The following is an 18,063-nucleotide window of genomic DNA, read 5'->3' on the forward strand; positions in this document are numbered from 1 at the left end:
ATCAAGGCCATCCTCTTTAAGTGAAATAAATAGGACATACATGTGTAAATACCGAATAGTTTCTCTAGTGTGAGAAACTGAAAGTGTAAATAAGGATTAAAATGAATAATTGGTAAGTTGAAATAGGAAGAAAAGGTCCAAAGGGGTAGGGGAAGTGGGAGGGGAAGGGGAAAGAAGGGAAAGGAAAAATTATGAGAAAAGGAAAAAATGGAAACAAAGTCTTTGTAAATAGGGAAGGGTGGAGGGGGTGAAGGGCGCACAGGGAATGGGGAAAAACTAAGAACCAAGATGCATCATATACAGGTACAAGCACCCAATGATAAATGTAAATGTATTGTATACCTAAAATGAATCAATAAAAGAATTTAACGCCCCCCCCAAGTAATGAATCTGTTAATGTTACAGTAGTGCTTGCGGTTAGAATCTTATGTTGGAAATGGAGCCATCCAGAAGAAGACCAGGAAGTGTACAGAGTTCAGCCATCACTGTGGACAACTGTGAAGTTTGAAAAGTGTGGGTGATCTGTTAGCTGAATGAGAGAATGGGTCACATGTACAAGCGTCACAGAACTTTGACAGGAGAGAGGTCAGAAAACAAAGGCCTATTAGAGACATCTATAGCTAAATGGATGCACACTGAGGCGATACTCTTAAGTGAAATAAACAGGACACACGTGTAAATACCGAATAGTTTCTCTGGTGTGAGAAACTGAAACTGTAAATAAGGACTAAAAGGTATAATAGATAGTGTGAAATAGGAAGAAAAGGGGCAAAGGGGAAGGGGAAGTGGGAGGGGTAGGGGAAAGGAAAGAAGGGAATGGGATTAATATGAGAAAATGGAAAAATGGAAACAAAGTCTTTGTAGATAGGGAGGGATGGAGGGGTTGAAGGGAGGGCAGGGGACCAGGGAAAAATAAGAACCAAGAGAGATTATGTAAAGGTGCACATTTCCAGTGATGAATGTCATTATATTGTATTCCTAAAATGTACCAATAAAAATAAAAAAAAAAGAAAACACAGGCCTTCATAATGGCCCAGTTAAAGGTGACCTGCAGCAGAAACAGCCAGTGTCTCATTGCCTGTCTGAGGCCCTTGGAAGAGGAGGGGCCCGGCTTCACTGGAGGAGACCCACAGAGGAGCATTTGGCCAGGACCTGATGGCATGTTACAGTCCTGTGGCAGCCAACGGATACGGCATGTGTGTCAATGCCCAGCCATGTCCACCCTGTTGACCTCCACCTGCCCCACCACTTACAATGAGCAAAGCTCTGGTGGGAACACACAGACGGGCAAAAGTTGTCCCCTGGCTGAGTGCCGGAGGGACCCATGTCTGCACAGGGACCCTGTGGGCACCCCGTGTCTGCTCTGCGTCTGCACCCTGGAGCAGGGGACAGCACGCTGGCTCCTCCCTGCCCATGTCTGAGGGGCAGGTGTGCGCTGCCTTCACACAGTTGTTCTCAGAGGACTCATGGGGCCCAGGGGTCCCCATCCAGCCCTCACAGGCACCTATGGAAATCACATGTCTGGACCTCTGCTTCTTCCTGGGAGCCCAATGCCAAGGACAGATGGGAGGAAGCACAGCCCCACCAGGAGTTGCTCTTCAGCCTCCAGAGCAGCTCGGGGTGAGGCTTCTTCACTCCAGGGACAAGGCTATCTGTGTCCAGGCTGTCTGTCCATCCGTCTCTCCCTCGCCACCCTCTCTCAAGGACCACACGGAGTCTTGGTGTCATTTCTTTAATATATAATTTTTCTGGTTATAGAAACAAATGCTAAGAGGAGAAACAAAACTTCCCCCATCCACATACAACAATTTAATAGATAAAAGAACAGTTAAAGTAAATGAAAAAACCAAAAAAGTAGAAATTTTAAACTTTGTTATAGTTTTAAAACATTAACGTCTGATACAATTAGAAATCACATTCAGATCTCAAACTTTTAAAAAAAAGTATGGCTCCATAATAAAAAAATACTGTATCCCATTTGAAATGAAAACCCAGGCAAGCTGCTTCAGACGTGGGTCCGCTGGCTCTTCTGACTCCAGCGCTTCTGCCCAGGGGACCTTTTCCCCATGGACCTGGGATGCATCCCAAGCTCTCGAACCGGAATTCCCACTTTACAGGATACCACTGCTTTTTAAAGCACTGATTATTAAACGTATTGTGAAAATACTTTAGACAGCCACTGTAAAATAAAAAAAAACCTCACACACATACACACTCCCCAAACAACGCCCACCCCCATCAAATTATTTTTACAGGAGAACTATCATTCAGGTAAGAGAGAACATCAGCATTGGCTTTGACCCTTCCCTCCCAAGCGGAGTCTAAGGAAAGACTCGAGACAGCCTGTCTCTCCTCCCGCCCTACCACTTTCTCCTGCAACAGGGTTCAAGCCACGTAAGTTAAGGTGTATTAGGAATCCAGAATGCCTCTTGTAAAGTTAGGAAGGAAGAGAGAGAAGGACCAAACTTAAAATGTGTGATTTTAAACCCCATTTTTACTGACTATAAAAAAATCTGACCAGCTAACCCAGACATTCAGAGGCTACAGGCAGTTTGAATCCACACAGCCCGAGAAGGGAACAAAGGCAAAGAATCTACCTTGGAGCCACAGGGCTCCTCCCAGCTCAGTGAGGTACACAGGAGCCCAGGGACAGTGCTAGACACTCTGGATGGGGTAAGTGCTGTTACTGTGGGAGGAAACCCACAGAGGGCAGAGTGCGTCCAGCCGTTCACAGCGTGTGTCCTCTTGGGCCCAGATGCCTGCACACTGTTCAGACTATTCCAGAAACAGATCCCCGGATAAAGAGTTAAAAGCAGGACTCTTCTGATTCTCCTCTGACTCTTAAGTGGGTAGGTAAGGTTCGAGGAGAGGGTCACTCGGCGACCTCTCCAGGTGTCCTTGGCAGCCTCTGGGTTCATGACCAGAACCCAAAGGCCATGACCTGAGGATGCCACTGGCTCATGGGGTTTCGGGGTCGCATGCACCAGTGTCCAGCTGCTTAACCCAAGGGCAGGGCTCACCTGCTGCTGAGCCTGGGCTCCAGGCTTTTCTTCTCCCCATACTTTTGTGGTTATAAAGACAGGTGCAAAGAATGAGTGAGAGCTTTAAATGGAGGTTCTCCCTGCAGAGAAAAGGATGTCTTAAAGAAAGCTCTCTTCACTCTTCTGCAACACTGAGCAGCCCGATCAGCCATCAGCATAAGTAAAAGAAGCTAATAAATCCCCAAGGCTCACCCCATGAAAGGAGGGATTTTCATTTCGGTCCGGCACAAGAATACATTGGAAGTTTTCTCATCGGGGTGGTGGGCTGGGCTTTGGGGTGGAACTCAAGTCTTTCTCTGGGCATTGATGTGACCAGTAGTGACCTCCAGCAGTGACCTCCTGCCTGCATCTCTTTCTTGTTGTCCTCTGGCTCTCTGTTTTGCCCTGAGAACCTTCCCACCACCTCCAGGGGAATGCCATCCACTTCACATGCCCAGGAAGCACCTCTAGGGTGACGGGCATCTGGCTGGCCATGCTGTGGGGCAGCCTTGCCTGGCCGCTGCACCCTGACCCCCCAGAATGTAGTTTGGAATGTCCCCTCCAGCAGGAGAGCTGGGCCCTGGAAAGTGGAGCCCAGTCCCGCTGGGAGAAGAGCAGCCAGCCAGAGCACCTGCAGCTGCTGTAATGGCAACGAGCCGCTCATGTGACTTCTGTTTATGAATCTAAGTGTAAAACCGTCTTTCCAGCATGAAGTCAGTGAAATGGGCCAGTATTTATTTCAGTTCAGGGAAAACATCCACAGTTGTCTCACAAAATCCCACTCTGCCAAGCAGTTGTGACTTCAGGAAGGACAGAGGAGAGATGGCAGATCCCAATTGGACAACCCCTTCTCCATGCCACACTTGGACAATTCAGACCTCATGTTGCAGCAGGAAAAGGGCACCTGCCAGGCACCAGGGCCAACCCCTGGCCCAGGCACCAGTGAAGCAGCTTTTGGTACTGAGAGCAGATGCCAGGCCCAGACCTGAACAAGAAAAGCAAGCACAATGATGACAAGGAGTGTCCTGCACTCAGGAGACCTCAGTGTGAAAACAAGGCCCAGAGAGAGGAACTTGCAAAGTACATGGGAACTGTAAGGGAGAGGAGCGCACCATGAAAAGGGAAGCCAGAAACTGGCTGGGGACCTGTTATAGTCTATATTCTGCCCTTACCTCAGGGAACCAAAGTACATGGAGAGGAGCCTCCAGAGCTAAGTCCTAAGATTCTGTCATCATAGCAGCAATTTGAACAATCCGTATTGTTCTAGGCATAAATAATATTGCTTCTAGGCAGAGGTATTCTAGAGGAGGCCAGAGACCAGGCTGCAGTGAGCCCACTCCCATCTGAAGCCAGCAGCCCGCAGTGGGGACACTCCTGGGCTCCTGAGGTTCTTTCTGCCGGGACAATCTTACAGCCTCGCTGTGTACTCAATCTGGAACAAGCACCTCGCCACAGCACGGAAAGTCCCAGGGGCATGGGGCTGCAGCACAGACAAGGGCACCCACCCCAGGGATGGCTGCGTCCCTCAGACCACATGAAGCCACTTGGGAGCAAAGTGGAATCTGAGGCTTTTGGAGAAGAGCAGAGTGTCCCCTCCCTCCAGCTGTATTTGTTTCTATGCTCTAAAAGCCATGGGGAAATTATTTCTTTTCCAATGTTTTCTCACATTCAACTAAGTTTTTGTGTTTCAAGTGAGGTCTGATCACTGTCTCCATAAAGGAGGACACCGACTCCTAAGCCAGAGTGCAGCTCTCCTCTCCTCCTCCTGAACTGAATCGCCCTGAGTAGAGGTTTCCATCTACTAGGGACCTGCCACAGGCTCTCTGCAGAGTCCCCACTCACACAGAAGGTCCCTGGAGGACCTGTTTCAGTGGAAAGAGAAGTGCCCACTGAGTGACACCTGTGATCTGAGAGCAGCCTGTCACCAGGACTGGTGAGGGCAGAGGAGCCCAGGGACGGTGCTGAGGTTTCACCGCAGCTTCATCCTCCCGGGGGCCAGGGTGGCCTAGAGGGCAGGGAGACATCCATCCTGGCCAGGGTAAAGCCCACCTGCTCCCTCCCTACTTGAGACACAAAGCAGGACCTGGGATCATGGGACACCCATCCTAGCAACACAGAAGTTCATTTCCACCGATTCCATTTGGCTTAGTTCTAAATCAGAGTAAGAAAAAGGACAAGTAGACAACTCCAGAGTAGGGACAAACCAGGCCCCGAGGGAGGCTGAGGACTGCAGTCCCCACAGCCTCTTTCCAGTGCTGGTCCCAGCACTGGAGCTCCCCTTCCCCAGGGTATGTGGAAACCTCTTAGGGAGGATCTGGGGACAACTGTCTTCAAGGCCATGCAGTGTGATTTCTGAGGCTCTGGAACTCCCCAGAGGCAGGGGCTGCACACTCCACATGGGGCAGCCAGCCAGGGCTTCGCCCCCGAGGTCAGGTGCTGAGCACACCGCTGGCTGCACACTGCTCTCCAGGTGCATGGATGGTGCCCTGGGCACCCCCAGGACGCAGCTGGGGTCAGCGCCTTGGTGGCAGAGAGCCCTTCTCATGTCCACCACTACATAGCTGGTCTTGGCAGGATGTGCCCAAATGTTTACAAATGGTGACTTCTGTCATAGACGTGTGGCTATGGCTGAGCAGAAAGCACTGGAGGAGGGTGGACACCAGTCTTCGTCTGGAATGCTGTGCCCATCAGATGAGCTGAGGCGGTGGTGCCCTGCTGGTCACCCCTCCACTCCAGGCCATGCAGTGCCTGGGACCCTGTGTGACCCAGCAGGTCCTTGGGCTCCACTGCTGCAGCGATGCTGGTCCTGTGCTGCAACCATGGCTAGTGAGCTCTCCCTCAATCATGAAGAAGGCTGCTTGAGCCCTTGCCCTGTGGAGGCTCTCCTGGCACCTGGCTGGGCTCTGGCCCTGGGGATGCTCGGGGGAGGCCCGTACAGAGGCCCGGCATGCACCAGGGGGCCCCGTGGCCAGGGTTTATGCCTCTCGGCTCCAGGGTAAGTTCCAATGCAAGCAGCCCAGAGACCCTCAAAATGCTCACCCTACACCCCCAGAGCAGTCCGCCCAGGCAGGGGCGCTCTGCCCCATACTGTCCGCTCTGATCCTGAGGCTCCCTCCCCTCATCTCTCTCCTTGTTCGGGACCATGTCTCTGTCCTCCCCAACTCCATTCCCACCCCTTCTCCTGGCACCAGCATCAATGTCACCGACAGAGGACCAACACCAGAATGTCCCAGAAGCGAGAAGCCAGGGCAGCACACAGGTTGCAGCCCGGGCACAAATGAGGCCCAAGGAAGGGAAAGAAGCAACAGGAGACCTTAATGTCCCTTGTCACACAGAGTTCCTCAGACCCCATCACCCCAATCCCCCTCCCGACCCACACATGTACCAGGCACACAGGACAGACAGAGTTTACAAGAGGGGAGGGTTGGAAACCATTGGTGGGAAGGGACGACTTCTCTGTGGCACCATCTGGCGAGAGAGCAGTCAGCTGCTGCCACCCCATACCCGCTTCTCTGAAACTTGACCATGGCCACATAGGTATGGACCTCAGAACAGAGCTTATTTCCCATTGAAGTTTAGTGCCATAGAAATGGGGAAAGGGGCTTTAAAAAGCAACAGGAGAGGGATTTTCCCCAGCAAGGCAGAAGGCCAAGTGCCAGGAGATACAGCTTGGGGTTGTCCCATCGCCTACCAGCCCTGTCCCAGCCCAGCTGCAGCCTGCCTCTGGCCCTACCTTGGTGTCACCGTGAAAGGCAGACCCTCTGTTAAGGTGGTGCGTGTCCTGCTGGCTCTTCCATGGACTACCACTTCCACTCATGCTGCCTAGGACCTGATTTCTCTGTAGCTTTTCCATCAGGTCCAGGGCAGGGGAAGCTGTCTGCTGGCGAGAGCCTGGGACGCCAAGGACAGGCTGTGGCTTCAGAGATGTGTCCACCATCCTTTTGTTCCTAGGCATAATCCACCTCCAGAAGAAGCCACAGAAGTGGGACTGGGTGCCTGGAGGCCAACTTCTATGCAGATATGGCGATGTTTCCCGAAAGCATCCTCCAGGAGGAGCCAGGACAGAAGGCTCCCATTTCACCCCCTCCTGTGACCGAGCTCAAAGCAGGCTGCCGGTCAGGACATGTGGAGGGGCTTCCTTAAGGGACCTAGGACCTCTTGATAGATCCTGTCCTTTGGTTCTACCCTGTTACAATCACACCAATGGCACTGGCCTGGGGCTTCCCGCTGTTGCCCGAGGAGGGGAATTTCCTTCCTGCTAACTGACCCAAGGCCTCAAGCTTGAGACATAAGAAACAGTTCCAGTGGGTGGATCTGGGGTGGTCAGGAAACTGGAATGTGGTTGGAAACAATATGAGCAGATTGTGTCCACTGGCCACGAGCATCAAGACATCAGAGCTGCCAGGAACGCGGGGCTCAACCCTCCTATCTTCCAGCGATGGGCACATGAATGTCCTCCCTGCCAAGCAGGTGACTGGCTCCTGCCCCAAGCACCAGCTACCCGTGTTTCCTGGGCCTGGGATGTGGCACGTGGCTCAGTTCTAGAGGACTTCCATCTTGATGCCAATGCAGGAGCCGCTGATCCTTCTTGAAGTTATCAGACAGGGCGGCAGTTGGTGCTCCTGGAAGGCTGATGGCAGGGTGACCACAGCTACTCGACTGTCTCTGGATGGAAGCCTCGGAGACACAGGGCCTCCCATGAGTGTTTGGCTCCAATCCGGGATAAGCCTGAATGGCACGTTTTAACATAGCAAGAAATACCTGGGGTCCAAAGCCAAACCAGATAACCCTCCTCCCCGCCCCGATTAATGCCAATATTTTCGATGCCATTTTTGGGGAAAAGACACCAGGAAACAGTCTGCAATTCGGCAGTTCCTGCCTTTTTCTGGCTTATTCCCAATCTAGAATAGGAATTTGTTCCCATTCTGTCTCCCACAGAAGAGGCCTTGGTCTGTACAGGGCTGCACTTCTGTTGGGTCTCCCAGGGACACAGGCCGCTGCCTCGGCAAAGCTCTGAAGCCAGGACATGGGGCTCGGTCCTCCTCATCACAGGTGGGTGACTTGCTGGGTTCCTGAGGTTCTGGGACTTGATCTTCACCCCACGCCCTCGACTGAAGGGCCGGGGAGGGGCAATGGTGCAGAGGGAGAAGAAAATAAACACACAGAATCCCCAGAATCATACAATCAGTTGTCTGAACTTGTTTATGTGTTTTTGTTTCAAACCGCAGGACAGAAGATAAATGGGCAGGACGAGTGTTCTGGCGTGGTGGCCTGGGGCGGGCAGCTGCAGGGTTTCCCTCCCATCTGTCCGAGTGCAGCATCTGCTTCTCTCGGGCTCCCATGGCACAGTCCCACTCCACCCTGTGTGTTCGTGCAGGTAACTTCAATCCCCGGTGCCTGCGCCCTGGGGGCCGGCAGCTGCCATCACCCCGGCCTGTGTGGTCGCTGTCCCACTGGGCTCCTCCACCCGGGACCGTTTGACTTCGGGCTCCCCGATGGAAGAAGCTGAGGTGGCAGTAGAGGTGGCCACGGTGGGGGTGGCACTGGTGGCTGCTGTGACCACTGCTGCTGGCTCTTCAGGCCCCACCTCACATACCCGGGTGACCACCACTGGCGTGGACGAACTCGCCTGGGCTGCGAGGAGCTGCAGGGGGCTGGTGAGGGCTGGGGTGGAGAAAGCACAGGTTACTTAGGGACCTGGGCTCAGTCAACTGAACAGGAAGCTGAGCTTGCCAGTCCTGGATGCTCTGTCCCAACACCCGCCAGCCCCCAGGCACTGTAGAACAGGCCCCCATCCCTCACCTCCAGTACCCAAAGAAAGCCTGCCCGTACCAGCCCACCCCTCTGTACCTACATCCCTGCCAGCTGCCGGGGTTCTTCCTCTGGCCTCTTGGCCCACCGGTATGGTGTGAGCCTGCCAAAGTGCCCGGCACACAGTAGGTGCTCAATAAATGGGCTGAGGCAACTAGGTGAGGCTTGGGAAACTTCCTGGTGCTGAGCTGACCTCGCGCCTGGGCCTGGGGCCTCACCGTAAGCACTGGTGGCTAAACTGTTCGTGGGAACCGCATGCTTTCCGTTCTGAGTGACGGCCCGGACGGGGAGATGGTGCTGCCCAATGGTCACTGGTGTGGCTGGCTGCAGGATAGTGACAGTGTGTCCAGGGACCCCAGGGGCCATCTGGCTGGCCACTGTCTGGATGACTCGGCTGGCCGCAGGGATCGTGGCGAAGGCAATGGTGGGCTTCTCCTCCAAGCCTGTGGGCACAGGGCAAATCGGAGCCACACGTTGGGGCAAGGCATGCGCAGCTGTGAAGTGCTTTCTAGCATGCACGAGGCCCTGGGTTCCAGCCCCAGCACCGCAAAACCAAACAAAACACATCAGGCCACCGAGGTCAGGGATTTGCACTGATGATGAAGCAAAGGGCCTGCTAGTATGTGTGTATGTGTATACACGTGTGCACATTAAGCAGTGTTGGGAAAACTGCTTCTCGCAGGAAAACTGCACTGATAAAATATATTTCCAAAGAAAAACAATAAGGTTCTGGGAAAATATGCCTTAAACTTTGACCAAACTTCCTATAGGGATTCCCAGCTACTTTTCACTTCCAATGCCCCCTGAAGACCCTGGTTCTAGGATCCTCTAGGCTTATTCTTCCTCCTGTAGGAGATGTTATATTCCAACTGTATGCAGGACCCCACAGCTTAATTCAGTGTCACCTTCAGAAGAAACAAAATTTAACATAAAGAGTCACATGCACTTGAAGAACCAGAGAGGAGGCCACCTGGGGACAGTCAATGCTTAGCCTGGCATGTTGGTGCAGCCTGTAAACCCAGCACTCTGGGAGGCTAAAATGGAGGATCACAAGTTTGAGCCCACCCTGGGCAATTCAGCAAGACCCAGTCTCAAATAAAAAATAAGAAAAGGGCTGGGGAGGGCCAGGGATGTAGCTCAGTGGTGCTGTGCCTGCCTGGCAAGTATAAGGTCCTGAATTGGATCCCTGGTACTGGAAAAGAAAAAAAAAGAAAGGGGCTGGGGATATATCCCAGCAAAGGCCCTGGATTTAATCCCCAGCACTGCAAAAAACAAAAAAGGGCCGGGGATTTAGCTCAGTGGTTCCACCGCCTGCCTGACAAGCGCAAGGACCCGAGTTCGATCCCTAGTACCAAAACCAAAACAAAACAAAAGTACACATCCACAGAAGGCACTGGCAGAGACCTGTCCTCTTTGCACCTCTGCCTGCCAGCCCAGGTAATGATGCATGGCAGTGCCGGTGTGGTAGGTGTTGGCAGTGTGACTACGTTACTCACCTCTGCCTTCACTGCCCAAGTCTAGCACAGCCGCACCCGCAGTGTCGTGCGAGCTCCCCGTCGAGCCCTGGCTGGTGAGGATGTAGCCATTGGCAGAGCTGGCGGAGGTGGTGACCACCCTGACCATGGTGACAGTGGGGGCCTGCTGCACGACGTGGATGGCGTGGCCTGAGGGCTGCTGTGAGGTCACTATGGAGGCTGGCATGTAGGCGACGGGCTTGGCCACTAGGCTGGGTGGTCGGGGAGGCACGGCCATGATCACTGGCTGGGCGCTGACGGGGGAGCCTGTCCGGGAGAGAGAGGGTGGTGCTGAGATGGCCCCGCCCCACCCCGCCCTGCCCAGCTGGCTCCATCCTGGCTTCCACCACAGCCAGGGAAAGGACAGAAGCCTGTCTTACCAGGTGCGCTTTGGGAATACCGGTACTCTGGGACAGAGGCTAACTTTGAGCCCAGCTCGGGGTCGTGTGGAATGGGGGAGCCCTCCCGAGACAGGCACTCTGGAGTCTGCAGGCCACTGGAGCGAGGGGACATCAGCCCAGGGTGAGTGGGTGAGGCCGGAGCACTCCTGAGAAAGGACAGAGAAAGAGAGGGCCACCAAGGTTAAGTCAGCACGCCACTGGTTGAGGATGACTTCAATCATCACACGCCCCAGTGTCTACCCTGCTGTGCCCTTTCTGTGTCTCCTAGGGCTCCTCTCTGCCCCACTAAAGTTTGTCCAACTCTGAAGTTCTGGGTAGCGACAATTGCCACCTGGTGACACAGACCCAACACTGGCAGCTCCACCCAGTGGGGTGAGGCCTCCATTAAATGGGGAGCCCACATCACCAGCAGCTTCCTTGCAAATGCCACAGTTGGCAGCATTTATCTCCTGCAAGGCACCAGCTGTCTTCTACGAGAGTGGCTCAGCCTGTCAAAAGCCCAGCTTCCAATGGTAGGACCAGTTCACCTGAGAACTGTAACACTGCCCTGATCGGAAACGCTGTTCAAGCCTCTGGGCTGCCTTTCCCAGGGCAAGTTTGAAAGCACCTGGTAACAGGAAGTATCCCTGATGGTTCCTGCATGTGGAAGAATTCCTGAGGGTGAGGCCTTCCCTTCAGCCATGCCTGGGGCTGCTTCTCAGCTCTCAACTTGGAAGAACTACCTACTTGTCCACAGGCAGGAGAGGCCCTGACCGGTCAGGTAGGTGGGAAGCAGAGCCTGGGGCTGCCTGTGACAGGTGAGATGGCCCCTCCCACTCTGCCCACCAGCGGACAAGCCGTGTCCCCAAACATCACGCTGCCAGATTATAGCAATGGTGGTCAGGTAGAGGTAGAGCCTCCCTCCTCAGGCCAGAAAAGGCCCCACACTGGGTCAGGACAGGGATCAGCTGGTCATCCACAGGGTCCCCTCACACTGCGGCAGAAAGCTCAGTCCCACCCAGCACTCCATTTGTCACCCCTGGCTCTCATCACTCAGGGAAGTGTCAGAGTTGGTGGACTGGCTTCGCAGCTGCTGCATACTCAGTGCAAAGACCCGCTCTTGGGAACACAGCAGGCCTCAGAGCGCCAAGAACGACCCTGCACGGCCGGCCGAGCAGGAGTGTGGGGGCGGGGGGCTTACCGTGAGGACAGAGGCCCGAAGGGGGTGCGGAAGCAGGAGACACCCCTCTGTCTCCGTTTTCGGAAGGCTTGTTCTACCAGTTTGGCTTCAGAGGCAGGGTCTATCCGCCAAAAAGAGCCCTTGCCAGGTTCCTCCTGGGACCGAGGGACTTTGATGAAGTAACGGTTCAGAGAGAGGTTGTGTCGGATGGAGTTCTGTGGGGAGGCAGAGAGAGCCTTGGTCACCAGCATACTGTAGGAGAGGGTCTTTGTCCCGAGTCTGAGCACAGAGACTGCAGGACTGGAGGTGACAGAGCAATGGTCTGACCGTGGCTGTGGATCGACTGTGCCCCTCAAAGCTCCAGGTGGCTTTTCCCATCCACACCCCACAGGGTAAAGCCATCACCACTCTTCACAGAAAAAGCGAAACAGGAAGACAAGGTGTGCACAGGAGCGTAACAACCTCAAGGAGAAGCCTGGGTCTCACAGCTCAACACTCATCTGAGATAAACCAGCCACAGGGAAAACAGTGACCACGGGGGAAACAGCAAATGCAATGGACATCAGTACACCTGAGGCAGAGGGCTTGGGACCCTACACAAGTGAAACAAACACCGCTGGCCAGAGCGGTGGTGCATGCCTGTAACCCGGCAGTCTCAGGGTCTGAGGCCGGAAGACTGCAAGCTGCAGCCCAGCCGGCGCAACTTAGCAACCTAGCGAGACCATCTCAAAATAGTAAACAACAAAGGGCTGGGGATGTAGCTCAGGGTAAAGGCCCTGGGTTCAATCCCTAGTACCACAAAAAGCAAACAAAAATAACACCATTTCCCAAAACAACACCGTGTGGACTGCAGCATCCACATGCAAGGGTTATTTCCAAAGAAGCACAGGATCATAACATATACTAGGCATAAAAGCCTAACAAAGTATGGCAGGAAGCTGAGAAAAATGACTCCTAAGCTGCAGGGTGTATTTTTTTCCCTATTTTTACTTGGCCCAAACTTGCTCTGCAGACCCTTTTTCCTACTTTTAATAAATGTGAAACTTTGCCACCAAAAGAAAGGGAAGGCCCCATTTGACTCAGCGTCACGGCACGCCAGCTCTGACACAGGCAAGGCGCCCCGCGTGGTCCAGGCAGACCGGGCCCTCCCTCCCGGTCTCCTCGCCAGGTCGCCCCGTGAGCGGCCGCCTCACCTGCCAGCCCTTGTCGGCCGTCCTGTAGTACGGGTAGTGCCTGGTGATGTGCGCGTAGATGCCGCTTAGTGTCAGCTGCCGGTCCGGGGCCGAGGAGACGGCCTGCACGATCAGCTGGGCATAGGAGTACGGTGGCTTTGACTCATCCTGCACAGACAGGGGCCGCGAGGTCACTGGGCAGCCGCCCCACGCCGCTGACCCATGAGGAAAGGCTCCCCGCAAGGGCGCCTGGCTCTGGGTCAGTCTCATCCCCGAGACCCTCGGCTCCAAGTGCTTCATTAACTCACACTTGCCGCTTTCGCCTCAGGGGAAGGAAAAACGCAGTTTCTATGGCTGTTTAATTCTGAAGCATCTTCCACCCCACTCACACATGACGCCAGGTCTCAAGTGGGAAAGAACAAAGGTGCACACTTATAAGGAAGATGGGGCATGCTTTCTCGGAGACCATCATTACAGCTCAGAAAAGGTCTTGCAGGAGCAGACGGGACGACGGGAGCAGGGTTGCAGCAGTGACCCGAAGTCATCGAAAACAGCCACTTCCATCACTCGGGCAGGTGAGGCTGGAAGGCTGCTGGCGCTCCTGACCACCCAGCCACACGGCAGCCCTAAGCACCATGTGTGCTGCCCCCAGGCAGGCCCCTACCACCCGGTCCTGTCACCACAGGAGCTGAGGCTCTGACCTTGGGGCTGTCCCCGCCGGACGTGTCTGCCTGCTGCTCCGAGGCGGCCTTCGCTGCAAACTCTGCAGCCAGCTGCAGGTCTGAGGTCACGTTCTGGACGTAGCGGTAGCCAGAGGACCCGGCTCCACGAGGACTGGCAGGGCAAGAGTTGGGGACACTGCAGAGACGAAAGGACACTGGTAAGTTTTCAACTCTGTGCAGGGCAAGGCTCCAGGACCATCTGGATGAGGGGGACTCACTACTGTCCCCGCTGCACACAGCAGCACTGTGCAGTGCAACCCTCTTCAGAAGACGGGGCACACCCAGGGTAGAGGTCCCACAGCGAGGGAATAGGATCCCGGCGATGGCAACACGTCGTCTCCCAGCAGCAGCCTCTGCTGTAGGCCAAGGCCGCCCACGCCCCAGGTTGCAGGCAGGACGTGCTGCGGCCCTCCTGCCCACGGAGGCGTGGCAGCTCCTACCCACCCAAGCTTCCCCATCAGGCAGGGCCAGCTCCAGGCCGGAGGACCAATTAGGCGGCCTGGGAGCAGATCGGTACTGCAAAGCCGTCCACAAGATGGCACCCCAAGAAAAGACTTGGGATGGAGAGTTGACTCCATGGTTCCACGGAAACATGCTGGGAAGAGCACCTGGGACCTGAGGGGCTAAAGACCGAGTGCAGGCTGGGAGGTGGTAGAGGCCTGTCGTCCTGGTACTCTGGGAGGCCGAGACAGGAGGGTCCCAAGTTTGAGCCCAACCTGGGCAGCTGAGGACTTAGCGAGACCCTGTCTCAAAGTACAGTGGATCCCCAGCTTATGAACAATTCCTTCCCAAGGGCTGGTTGTAACTCAAGTTGGCCAACAAAGGCTCAGGCTCCTCTACACAGTCTTCAAAGCCTCTCTCCTGTACACAGGCAGATCTCAGGGTCCTTAGAGAGACACTGGCCCGGGATTTCTCAGTTAACTCCACACAGGAAAGGATGATGAAATGTTCCTTCCAGAACTCTTTAAGGGTTAGATCTGTATGTGAGACCATGTGCAAGCACAAGCACCCAGCATATGGGTCGTAACTCAAGACTGTGGTTGTAAGCTAAAACTAAAATTCTGGTCGTAACTCAAGTTGTTTGTATGTTAGGCTGGTTGTAACTCGAGGGTCCACCACATAAAAGAGCTGGGGATGATGTAGCTCAGTGTGAAAAGTGCTGGGTTCAATCTCTAGAACCACAAAAAAAAAGGAAGCTGTAGCCTGCTTCCTCTCATTAGTGAAGACAGGCTTTAGTTATCAAACCACATCAAAACTTTGATTCCGAAAATGATTTCTATTCAAAACATTCTGAGAAAACCAAACTGAACATGGTAGGAGGGTGCAGGTGCTTCGTGGTTGCCCGCCCACGTGGGTCCTGCCTCACGTGACACAGAGCCCCACCCAGAGCCTGCGATGGCACAGGCTGGGCCCTGGGATAGAGGAGCAGTTGCTCCTCTTCTGTACTCTCTCAGGCCGCCCAGAGCCCCAGGAGGTGGTGGCTCCCTGGTGCACCAGGCTGGAGGACTCCTGCTGCTTCCTGCTTCCTGCTTCCTCCTCATTGGTGCCCCCAGCCCCGCTGTCCAAACACTTGGTCTCCTGCATGGGGACTCAGCCCCACGCTGCCTCCTCTCTCCTCCGCACACTGCACCCTCTTGGGCCCCAGGACCCAGTGGGTCCTCATCTGACTCCCTCTCAGTGGCAGCCTCCTGCACAATCGGGGCTCAAGGAACACTTGGTGGATGGAGCAAGGGATGAATGAAAAGAAAACCCTGTAGCTAACCCTAGGAGAAATTTGAAGCTGAGTCACTGGCCCTTTCAGGGGTGAATAAGCTCAAGGCAAGCAGAATTCTAAGCTTTCTCATTCATAATTTTTTTTTATTTTGGTGGTACCAGGAATTGAACCCAGGGCCTTCACACTGGGCTACTCCTGCTCTTCTCTATTTTGAGACAAGATCTTGCTCTGTTGCTCATACTGGGCTCAAACTCGTGATCCTTCTCCTGCCTCAGCCCTCCCAAGTCTCTGAGATTACAGGAGTGCACCATGATACCAGGCTTCTAATTTGAGAACTTCTGTTCTCTTTCCCACCTGATCCCCAAATCTGCTAGAGATAGGTAATCATGCGGGTGCAGAAATTTTTTTGGATGTGTGTGTCCTGGCCACACCTCCAGCTCTTTGGAGGAGCCTGTGTTCCCAGGACTAGCTCAAGCTTCTCTGACAGAGAGACATTCTAATCAATACATGAGCTGTGAGGCAGAAGCAAAACACAAGAGACTTCTGAATTTAATTCTGAACCTAAAATACAACCCAAGCACAAAGGTGGGGAGGGGCAGAAGATCTCACTAGTACCATCTCACACACTCAGAAATCAGGTTTTCAAACTCAGCCATCTGGGACCCAAATTCCACCAGCTGTGGCACGAAGGTGTTTGAGGGATGCAGTGGCAAGGTGATGGGGTACCTCCTGGGACTGCGGCCCTGCGATGCTGGGTGCCCCATACACCTGCCCCAGATCCAGGCCCTTGGATGACACTTGGGCTCGGAGAGGCTGCCCTGAGGCCTAAGGCAGTGCTGCAGACCACAAGGCCAAGGTGTCACCCAGACACACAAGTAGCCTCCCTGCAACAGAGCAGGGAACGTCCAGCCCGAGTGCAGTGGGACAGGGTGGGCTCATCTCAGACACCTCGCATGCAGGCCCTGAGGCAGTGAGTGCTTCTGTCCTGCACAGTCTGGCAATGGTACATCCCGTGAGCTCTGGTGATCTGGGATTGTGGGGCGAGCATGGGAACGACCCGCAGGTGCTTTATAAAAGATCAAGTGCAGAGCTAAGTAGAATGCATCAGGCCTGGTGTTGCAGCCTGTAATCCCAGTATCCTGGGAGGCTGAGGCAGGAGGATCCCAAGTTGGAGCCCGTGCTGGACAACTTAAGATACTTAACAAGTCTCTGTCTGAAAAGACAAAGTAAAAGGGCTGAAGGCTGGGTTCAATCCTCAGTACAAAAAAAAGAGAATGAGACAGAAAACAAAAAACAGAGGGTAGTATGCGAGTCTGCATCCTGCAGAGAAGCCCCCGGCAGAGGCATCCCTTCCCAAAGGATGGCTGAGCGGAAGTCAGACACCAGGCTTGGCAAAGTCCAGCTCAAAAGCAGGGAAAAAGGCAGAGCAGTCTCTTGGCTGCTTTTCAGTCTGGGCCTGGCTCATGCCAAGAAGTCCCCTGGTGCCAGGATGGGGCACAATGCCACAGTCACTGCTGCTGCAGGGCCGAGTGGTTTCCCGGCAGTGCCAGGTCAGGATGATGCTCACTCAGCTTTTCCGGCCTGCAGGGAAGGGCCTTTCTCAATGAACCCCACCCAGCCATCCCTCAGCTGCCTGTGCCTGGGATGGGCCTCCTGACGCCACGCCTCCACTCCAGGGGCCGCAGGAAGGGAGACGCCAGAGACTGGGAAACCTCAGGGCCGTCAAACGTACCACGTGAAGACGGATCCAGATGTCCTGGGCCTCACTGGGATGGTGGCATCTGAGCTCCACAGAAGGGCGCCCACTTCGGGGTCACCTGGGACAGCTAACCCAGACTGCAGGCCAAATGCCAGGGACACAAACGACCAGTCTACGACAAAACTCCTTACAGCCGGGTGTGGTGGTCACCCCTGTAATCCAGCACTTTGGAGACTGAGGCAGGAGCATCACCACAAGTTAGAGGCCAGCTAGGGCTGCATAGTCAGTTCAAGGCCTGCCTGAACTACAAGTGAGACCTTGTCTCCAAAAAACCAAACCAAACCAAACGTAACAAAAACCAACAACTAACTCTCTCACAGCATCTGATGATGGTCCTTAGAAGACAGTGTAAACACTAAGTCTCGTTAGGGGCAGAGACCACCTCCTATTTCTCCCCTACACAGAGCAGCACTCCCATGTCCCACGTCCCACATCCCATCTCCACCCTAGGTGGGAAAGTGGGAAGGCTGAGAGAGTACGTGAGCTCCCTGCCTGTGCCTGCAATGAGCTGTTCTGGTCAGGACAGCCCCATGGTCCCCACAGCCTGGGCAACACCTCAGGGTGCAGCTGAGACAAGCCTAGCTGCACGGGTGCCTCCCGAAGCAAGGGTGTTGACAGGCAGGGCAGCAGGAACAGAAGCGCCTCGGTCTTACTGACAGGAACTCAGGCTGAGGCGACAAACCTGCCACAAACAGCCCTGGGGGCAGCCAGCTGGTCAGCTCTGGGGCCAGGGTGGCCATCTTGGGCCCATGACTGCCACCCTCCAGAGGGCCCAGGCCTCACCCTGCCTG

At 54.5% G+C, this 18,063-nt stretch overlaps 1 protein-coding gene across 1 annotated transcript in view; it reads right to left on the minus strand.

The window, feature by feature from the left end:
- Nucleotides 1-2,591: 2,591 nt before the first annotated feature.
- Nucleotides 2,592-18,063, minus strand: part of Foxk1 (forkhead box K1) — a 51,507-nt gene continuing 36,035 nt past the window's right edge. The window contains exons 3-9 of the mRNA XM_004840408.3: nt 13,779-13,935; nt 13,099-13,245; nt 11,927-12,120; nt 10,726-10,892; nt 10,328-10,612; nt 9,050-9,274; nt 2,592-8,684 (exon numbers count right to left, since the gene is read on the minus strand). Coding sequence (XP_004840465.3) covers nt 8,404-8,684; nt 9,050-9,274; nt 10,328-10,612; nt 10,726-10,892; nt 11,927-12,120; nt 13,099-13,245; nt 13,779-13,935 — 1,456 coding nt within the window. The 3' untranslated portion in view covers nt 2,592-8,403. The remainder of the gene's footprint in view (nt 8,685-9,049; nt 9,275-10,327; nt 10,613-10,725; nt 10,893-11,926; nt 12,121-13,098; nt 13,246-13,778; nt 13,936-18,063) is intronic.

Source organism: Heterocephalus glaber, unplaced genomic scaffold (genome assembly GCF_053883595.1).
Source record: "Heterocephalus glaber isolate CG9 unplaced genomic scaffold, H.glaber_assembly_v1.0 deba00001610, whole genome shotgun sequence".
NCBI classification, from domain to species: domain Eukaryota; kingdom Metazoa; phylum Chordata; class Mammalia; order Rodentia; family Bathyergidae; genus Heterocephalus; species Heterocephalus glaber.